Source organism: Salmo salar, chromosome ssa05 (genome assembly GCF_905237065.1).
Source record: "Salmo salar chromosome ssa05, Ssal_v3.1, whole genome shotgun sequence".
Lineage (NCBI taxonomy): Eukaryota > Metazoa > Chordata > Actinopteri > Salmoniformes > Salmonidae > Salmo > Salmo salar.
The window spans coordinates 58,898,745-58,908,412 of NC_059446.1; the positions used below are offsets into that span (position 1 = coordinate 58,898,745).

Below are 9,668 nucleotides of genomic sequence, written 5' to 3' on the forward strand. Positions count from 1 at the left end.
AAAGGCCCGTCACGTCAATGGCCGAAAGCAGGAAGGGAAGAGCGCAATTCTCAAATAGAACAGTAATATGTGCCACTCGGTCATTTTGTCAACAAGGCAGCATGGTGCATCTTCCAGAAACATACATATCTCTTTTCCATAAAAGCCATGTTAGAAAATGCTAATTATTTTTCATTGGGAAGGCAGATAACGCGTTTTTATCAAAAGTAAATCACTTTTGCACGGGAACACACAATCCTACTAATTACTACACATGCATAATGATGTCACTTTTGTTTTGAACCAATTTAACCGTTGAACCTGGCTCACGTCGTGGAGGCAGGCCAGTTCTCTTGTCGAATGCAATCAACACTGAGCCGATGCAAAACACACCTATATGGGGGGTGATTCATGCCAGAATTAAGCGTAGTGAAGCTAATGATACCTCTCACCAAGTCACCTAACGTCTTCCTAGCGCCGTGCCGTAAAATAACACCATGAATTAACATGGACTGTCAATGGAGACAAGTTTGTTTCTAAGGCGTCAAACTGCCAACGCATTCACGTCACGTGACATGTAGACGAACATAGTGTTCGTCACGTAACGTGTCAGTTTGCGTGTACGTTTATTAATAATGATCTTACCATGAACACCTTAACGTCTACGTGTTACGCGTTACGTGTTAAAGTGTCTGTTTACTTCAACTTCAGTTGTCGATTTAGCTAAAATAGGCCTATCACCTCAATGCAAAAATTATTAGGCTAGCTGATATCGCAGACACTATTACTGTGTAGATATGCCCATTTCTTGCATCAATACGAACTCAATGGCTTCTAAGTAGCCTAGTGGTTACAGTTTTGGGCCAGTAACCGAAAGGTTGCTGGATCGAATCCCAAAACTGACAAGATTAACTTTTTTCCCGAGCAAGGCAGTTAACCCACTGTAACCCCGGGCAACTGAATACGTGTATTTCGATTAAGGCAGCCTCCCTAACCTCTCTGATTCAGAGCGGTTGGGTTAAATGCAGAAGACACATTTCAGTTGAATGCATTCAGTTGTACAACTGACTAGGTATCCTACTTTAATTTTCTTTGTTGGAGGTAGCCTAGGTCTCTAGTAGCACATTCAAAACAACTCAGAAGTCGGCAATCACTGACATCCGACTTCAGTGCGTTCAAGACAACTGGGAACTCTGGGGAAAAAACAAGCTGACTAGGATTTTTGTTTTATTTTGAACAGTCATCGAACTCGGAATCTCTGGACATCTTTCTGACCTGAAAATCACTGATGTCATGATTTGACCTTGTTCCCCCCCACTTCCCAGTTTACCGGATTAACAGACACAATCACTGTCACCATGCAATCCTTCGTCTATACATTTCTGTTGAGATGTTTTAATGGTTAAAAGCAGGGTTTGAATTGAGGGGGTATGTGAGGATATAGGCCTTGTTATAGACGTGCAAAAAGCATATGCTACCACTTGTTTGCTTAGCCATAGGAAAAGCAATGACGGTCCAGATTTTATAAAGCGATCTAGGCTATAACAATGATAAACTCCACGATTATTTCTGCAGTCTACTAGCCTATCGAAGGTCTTGCGCAGCCTAAACATCACAGGAAAATGTGGTTGGCTTATTAAATGCTCTGCAATGTGAGCTATGCCTAATGCAAAATACCAAAATGTTAGAATCGGTATGGGTCTATGCATTGACCAAAGAGCTTAACAGATAACATGAATTATTCAGGAGAATCCTATTGAATCAGGCTATTCATTTCAGTGCAGTTGCATTCTTACGCATATCCTTAGACAAAACGGAACCGAAAACACCCCAGCCTGTTTTGATCACAGATCATGATGAAGCCTGAACATTTAGTCTGTTTGTCATTGATTTAGCCCAGAATTGCCTACAGCTTTGATACACATGAACACCTATATTTAATCTGGAATTGACAAACAAAAACCTGACTAGGATCCCGAATTTCCCCCAAGACAAATGTATTACGAATTAGGATATAAGTATTCCTATTAATTTGCATAGGCTAACCATTGTGATTAATGTTATTTACCATCTTCTGCTTTTTATGAATGAACAGGCATCAGGGTAAACATGTCATTGCAATGCCCCCCACACGCACACATTAATTAATGATACTTACCTTACAGATCACAAAGTGAGCTAATTTCCACTCCATACATATGCAAATACATTTGATTCATACACTGGGTTGTCTGGCTGGTATGTTTTCATTTTAATCAGGCATTCCCTGATCTACACTGAAATAATTTCAGTCTTCAATTACGAAAACAAAAAAATTAGTACACCCTTGTGGTTGAATATATATTGTATGTCTTATGAGCCAATTAATAATGTTGAACTAACAAATACCATCAAGAGATACGTTACAATTTACAGTACCGAACACGTTATGAAGCTGCTGTAAAATATCTAGCAATATTTTAGATTTAGATATATAACTATTGATATTTTTTGGTACATGTTTGACAATTTACTTTCAGATCTGTTTCGTATACTCACATGGCAATCAGACTGAAATACAGAATTCTGGTTTGTGGACTAGAGAGGAGGTGGGTATTGTGTGGATGGAAGGTTCTGCCTGTCACTTGTTTTTCAACAGGTAGTGGACTCGAAGAGGGAAACTGCAAAGTCCAGGCGCTGCTGCCCTCTTTGTTCTGAGTATTTGCAGTGCTAGTGTTTTTAGCTAATCTGTGCATCTCACATTATGTGTCTAGTACTTTAGTGTTCTTGCTATTTATTAGCAGATAATGACAACTTGACAATAACAGTAGCTGATGTAATGAAAAGTTGGAGGGTGGTTGATAATGGAGAACATCAGGTGGATCCATGTCTGGGTGTTCTAGGCAGAATCCGTAGCTCCTGGAGAACAGGAGCAGAGTAAAGGGAACAGGGTAGGAGACAGACGTAAACAAGCAAACAGACAGGTTAAATTATTGTCAGGTATGTAAAAATACAGTTATTGAATGATTTAATTTAAATGTTTGATTAGACATGCAATAATGTTAATGGCAGACAGAAAAGAAAGGATACCTGTCTAATTTGATGTCAGTGGGGTTATAAGGGATGGTCCCTAGAAAAGATAGAGAGATGAGTTGTGAGAGAAACTCCAGGATGGTGTCATGACCACTGGAGTCATACACCTTAACACTACCTTTGTGGAAGTGGAGGTTACTTAACGTGACCCAGTGGTTAACCTTGAGATTGACTATTTGGAGAAACCCCTGGGCCAGTGTTGGTACAGCTGACAGCATGACGATGTCACCCACCACAAGGCAGCAAATGCAAATAGTTATCATCTCAGATTTTTATATTCACCTTAACGGATGTTGACCCCAGCTAGGAGCGAAAGAGCACCAAGCTTTCCCAGGTCTCGCCTTCCTTTCGTGCTTCTTCCAAGCCAAGTCATTCACCCAGATGTCGAAGCACTTGATCGCCTTGATTCTTCTCAGGTGGCTCTCCTTCTCAGGTGGCTCTCCTTCTCAGGTGGCTCTCCTTCTCAGGTGGCTCTCCTTCTCAGGTGGCTCTCCTTCTCAGGTGGCTCTCCTTCTCATGCGCCCTGTCCATGTTCAGTCTCACCTTGATTGAGAATAGAAATAAATGCAATTATATTTCATATTATTACAAATACATCTCTTATATAGCTCTTGGAAGTCCAGAAAATAAATTAACAGCGGACAATAATTTTTACCTGGTCAAAAACCTCAGTCCGTGCCTGAAGGTGGTCTTTCTTCGAAGGCGTTCTAATCTGGTTCGACAACTTCCACATCAGGTGCGAGTATCAGTGACCTCAAAGTACGTTATACGAAAACAGCAAAAGAAAAACACTAAGTCAGTCAAAAAATATATACTACTGTATATGCAATAATGTTATATACAATTGCATTGTGGCGAAGAAATTGAATACACCTAGAATGTACCACATATTTTCCTAAACTAACAAAACCAGGCTAATACGCTGCTAGCTGGTGCTCATAAATGTATAAAACATACTTTATAAATGTGTCAAATTACCTGCAATCATGGGGGACACACAGTATGGATGAATGATGAGTAGTGACCGGATATAAATAGCACTCCTAAAAAATATGCATTTTAAAGTTAGCTACCAACTTCAGAGGGAACTTTAGCTAGCATAAAACCCACATGGAAAACTGAGATTCGGCAAACATATAAAGATTGGCTTATTTGACGCCAAACCAACAGCATTAGTTACTAATAACATAAATTGCTAATGTACGATGTAAAAGGTGGATTTTATGATGTAATGTCAACTTTACACATTTCTATCCCGGGACCATTCAATTTTCAACTCATCCACAGCAATTCTCCATAGATCTGCTGTGGATTACCCAGAATCCCATACCTTTATCACTGAGTGTATTAGACAATGTAAACACACTAATCCACCAGGAGGTGGCATAATACCCATTTTATGCAGGAATTTAACAACTTAATTACACCATTACACTACAAACATTACATTAAACTGACATTGACTAAAACCAACTAGACGAGAGCTAACTACTATAGCGCTTAGCCAAGCAAAATTTGGTTAGCATCAAGCTAGCGAACTGTTAAATGCTATTTTCGTACAAATATTAACACTAACACATTTTATCATGCCATCACATATTTACATATATTACCTAAAGTAAACGGAGCTTTTATTCATAGAAAATAAAACAAATTGGATTTAAAACGTTGAAAAAAAACTTTCTGTACTTTGGACGCCAAGTGAATCCCTTCTCGTTCATGTAAACCATTAGCAACCTTGCCTAACTCCATTAACTTACAATGGGGACAATACCAACCAGTTTTTCTGCCTTCAAACATCACCAAAAACTGCCTTCAAATATCACCAAACTCAAGGAATATGTAATTAACCATGTTACCTCAAAATTTTGAGTCATTATTGCATTTTTGCACATTACATACCGGAGACGGAGAAACGTTCGTTTTCAGAACTAGTCATTCTACATAATGAAGAAGAAATGTTAAATATCTCACTCACTCACTTCATTGACGTCACAGCTCCCCTAGCGGCAGTAATTATATACATACATTAAATGCAAATACCTGGGAGGCAAAATAAACAAAATAAAACATAAAAAATATGACCATACATATGTGTGTCACATACACATGGCATATGCTTGAGTATCACCTTGACATCTCTGATCTGCTTGCCTCAATAAATTAATACTAGAACATTGGTAGCCAGGATTAGCTATTTCAAATCAAATCAAACTTTGTCACATGCGCCGACTACAACAAGTGTAGACCTTACCTTGAAATGCTTACTTACAAGCCCTTAACCTACAGTGCAGTTCAAGAAGAGTTTATGAAAATATTTACCAAATAAACTCAAGTTAAACATAAAATAACAAATAATAAAAAGTAAAACAATAACATAATAACGAGGCTATATACAGGGGTACCGGTACTGAGTCAATGTGTGGGGGTACAGGTTAGTTGAGGTCATTTGTACATGTAGGTAGGGGTGAAGTGACTATGCATAGATAATAAACAGCGAGTAGCAGCAGTGTACAAAACAAATGGAGGGGAGTTCAATATAGCAGCAGCGTATCCAGTCTCCTAATAATTGCATAACGGTGCAAGTTAGACAGCCACTCAAATCACTTCTGCCGCTTGTAAAAAAAAAAAAAATAATAATGTCTGTGTCGCCGCCGAGCTCTCAAATACCGTGCCAGTCTCTCACTCTATGAACGGTCACTGCAATCCAGATTCCTTGGGACGTCCTTACCCTAAACTAACACTAAACTTAACAAATGTACATGTATACTTGATAGAGGTGTGGACATCCCAAGGAGCCCGAATAGCACAGACCCTCTGGGAAAGTCTATGAACTGCTCTATTCGACTGAAGGGACCTTTGCACAAAACATCCATTTAATTATTAAAATAATTGTTGCTGAGGCTGTTTTATTTTTTACATTTATTTTATATTATTAACATTTTATATTCATCTAATGTTTGCCATATGAGGTGTGGCGTGAGAAAATTGTCAAATGCGTGTGTCTCACATCCAAGGCGTTGTCAGCTTTGAATCATTGATGATGATTTAATACAGAGTTAAAATCTTTTTTTTTTATTTAACTAGGCAAGTCAGTTAAGAACTAATTCTTATTTACAATGACAGCCTAGGAACAGTGGGTTAACTGCCTTATTCAGGGGCAGAACGACAGATGTTTTACCTTGTCAGGTCGGGGATTCGATCTAGCAACCTTTCGCTTACTGGACCAACACTCTAATCACTAGGCTACCTGCCGCCCCAGGTAGCCTAGTGGCTGTATTGAGTTTGGCTGTATTGAGATTGTTCTAGAGTTCTTGGATTTTCTTAGACAATTCTCTTTCAGTAGTCTCTGTTCTCTATGGGCATAAAGACTGTGCCTCCCCTGACAGCTGTAGGTGATAGATCAGGTTGAGAAATGAGGGTGACATCTTCACTGATCTTCTGCAGTGTAAACCCCCTTGGGACAGACCTCAGCAGCAGACAAAGGCAGACTGAGACGCTGACAGAATAGTTTCCATTGTCTTGTTGCTGTGGTTACTGGCATTACTGTGGAAAATGCACTCCTGCTCAGCAAGTTTAATCTCCAACAGACAGTTTATCACTCCCACACCCTCTGTGGCATTGACTGGACTGGCTGAGCGAGCGTGGTGGGGATGGTGGTGGTAGTTGAAGGGCCAAAGGAGAATGGATTAGGTTTTTATTAATAAACTGTGAGCTTATAACATTGTACTTTGACCTGGAAGTAATTTCATGCCAATTGTCAAGTATAATTTACCATGATTTATTTCAGCAGCGGTGTATACGTTAAACTGTATAATAAATGTTCTGTAACTTCTTCTGTAACATATAAGGATAGTATTAAATCTAAAATGGCCTCCAGGCTGAAATTAGTCTTAATTCCTGCTTGTATTATGTTATTCCAATGGTAGATACTGTATGTGATTTTCTCAAATGTACACTGTTACAATGCACTTAGCACCACCCCTTCAGTCACAGTCTACACTAGTACATCATAGTGTTTGAAGTTACTAATTGGCTTTCTGCTTGCTGTGCATACTTCATACTGTATTTCAGATCTTCATTGGTTGGTTGTTTTTTCCCCATTTGGCACTTTGTTGATGTGTTATACAACACACTTGAATTGAGTGTGTAATGCAGACAATAAATGGTAAATACTTAAAACATTTCTATAACATAAAACCATTAAAACACTACCTTGAAATACACATTTGAAACTCCATAGAGTATCTACCCCTATGTGTCATCCTTCACTGGTGAATTCTCTTTGCATTGTTGCCTTATTGCTCACTGGGTGTGTCCAGCTGTAATCCCAGCAGGCTTGGTTACTGAAATTTACACTGATCCCTCTCTCTCTTTCTTTATCAGTTCTCACTGTGAGGCCAGCAGGGATTCACTCTAGTTAAGAGTTTGAGCAAGGAAGCAGGCTACAGTCCAACAATAGCAGAACAGCTCTACGTAAGTTCAGAAAATAATATACTGTACGGAGGGAGGGAGGGACGGAGGCAATCAACTATATGGGCCTAGCTTTTTAGACTTTGGTATTGCTGTTGAACGTTTCCTTCATTTCAACTAAGGCCTTGAACTGGGGGATGATTTGTTGTCTATATTTTAAATGTTTTAAATGGATATTCAAAGTTGGGGGCAGGTCCGACTTTGGGAAACCCTTCTATAGACCATAGACTTTATCATGTCCAATGTAAATAAACACTTTCGGCCTCACGAGTGGCGCAGCAGTCTAAGGTACTGCATCGCTGTAATAGCTGGGCGCAATGCACGCTGACACAGTCACCAGGTGGACGATGTTTCCTCTGACACATTGGTGCAGCTGGCTTCCGGGTTAAACGAGCATTGTGTTAAGAAGCAGTACGGCTTGGCGGGGTCGTGTTTCAGGGGACGCATGGCTCTTGACCTTCGCTTCTCCCGAGTCCATATGGGAGTTGCAGCGATGGGACAAGACTGTAACTACCAATTGGATATCACGAAATTAGGGGAGAAAAAGGGGTAAAAAAAATGTATAACAGTTCCAATCATCCTTCTGACCATGCCCTTATGCTCTTTTTTCAGATGTTATACTGGTATTTGTTGTGCACTGAATAATAACAATACCAGCAAAGATGGCCAGCCAGCTACAGAAGTTTGTATCAGAGAAGAAGAACATGGTAGAGACTATAATGGAAGTGTTTGAACAGGGAGCTGAGGTGGTGGCCAGTATCGCAGGTGACCTCTTCCCTGTTTTTGCCATCGCTGCTCCCATCTTGAAATTGGCACTGGACAATGTGGAGAGTAAGGAAGCTGCGTTTATGAAGGAGCAGTTCCAGAAGGTTCGTGAACACCTGGAGGTGGTTTCAGAGGAGATGCAGCGGATTAACGAGGAAATCAAGAAGAGCGGCGCGGACGCTGCCTACTTTTCTGTAGAGGAGAACATATCCAACCAGTTCCGCAAGTACATGGACATCCTCAATGCCAAACCCAAGTTTCGTGAGGTCAAAAAGAAGCTTTTCATGGAGCATTTTGTCAAAACAGGTGGCGACAAAAACCTTCATACCCTCTACAGTGCCGTGACAGGAGACAACTTCTCTGGAGAGTCAGTGTTGGAGATTACTCTTAACTATGAGGAGAAAAGTCGACGCGCCATGGAAGACTTCTGTGCCAGGTTGAAGAAACTCTTTTGCATAGGCCTCATCGCTCTGATGGGTTACACCGCACTAAAGGACTGCGATGACGAAGAGAAGCTTCTTCAAGACTGGGGTGAAAAGATGAAGGAGGTACAGGTGAAAATGAATGCTGTCATCGAGGACTGCATCACCAGCTTCTCCAAGCAGGCTGAACTGGATTCCCGGAGGTTGGTTAGGGACCATTCTGACCTGAGCAACCAGCAGCTGGCTGACTCCATTTTGGAGAAGCTGAAAAAAAGTATGACTGGGTGTGCTGGTCTGTCCGTATATTCAGCTCCCCTTCAGGCCTGTTCTCGAACAAAAAAGACATCCAGTGCCCCACAGGAAAAAGTCGCTTTCAGGTGCCAGCGACAGACGAGAAGCTGAACGTCATGGTGTCCTACAGTGCCTCGCCCGAGCCTCTGAACAAGGCCCACATCCAGCAGCTGATCCAGAGTCAGAAGAAACTCACCGTAGTGGGTACAGCTGAGCTCCTGTTTGAGCAGTTGCCAGGTGCATGTGCAGTCCACACGGTAAAGACTTGCAAAGATCTGGCCTGTGCCTGGAGCTTTGCCGAAGAGCTACACTACTGGGAGGAGCACAAGAACTTCTATGTTTGCATTCACTATAATTGACGTTTTCTCACTTAAAAATGAATTAATAATTAGCCATAGATACCAACATTATATTCATTCCAATTTGGTCTTTGCACTAAGACTGACATTCCCAAGTACTTTCTCTCTTTCTCCGTTGAGTTCTGATCCCCAGCCATACTAATGAGAAGGAACACAGGGTAACACTTATTATAAAGCATGATACTTACCAAAGACTGTTTTACCTGTTAATCTATTCTTTGTAATGTTTTTCTTTTATGTATCCCCCCTACTCTGTGTTGCCTCTGATAATGTCAATTAAACTTTGGGTCTTGATACATATTCTAAA

The 9,668-nt window shown here is 40.6% G+C and overlaps 1 protein-coding gene and 1 long non-coding RNA gene across 2 annotated transcripts; one reads left to right on the forward strand and one right to left on the reverse strand.

Annotated features, from left to right (window-relative positions):
* Positions 1-1,199: 1,199 nt before the first annotated feature.
* Positions 1,200-9,668, forward strand: rpz4 (rapunzel 4). The gene is given in 4 exon segments (XM_014200782.2): positions 1,200-2,567; positions 7,438-7,527; positions 8,137-8,976; positions 8,979-9,668. Coding segments are annotated over 2 exon segments (1,173 nt in total). The 5' UTR covers positions 1,200-2,567; positions 7,438-7,527; positions 8,137-8,186; the 3' UTR covers positions 9,362-9,668.
* LOC106605305 (uncharacterized) lies at positions 2,702-5,020 on the reverse strand. The gene is made up of 6 exons (XR_001328823.2): positions 4,954-5,020; positions 4,030-4,094; positions 3,707-3,804; positions 3,334-3,594; positions 3,049-3,088; positions 2,702-2,877 (listed from the first exon to the last, which is right to left on the reverse strand). It is a non-coding gene; the product is annotated as an uncharacterized lncRNA (long non-coding RNA).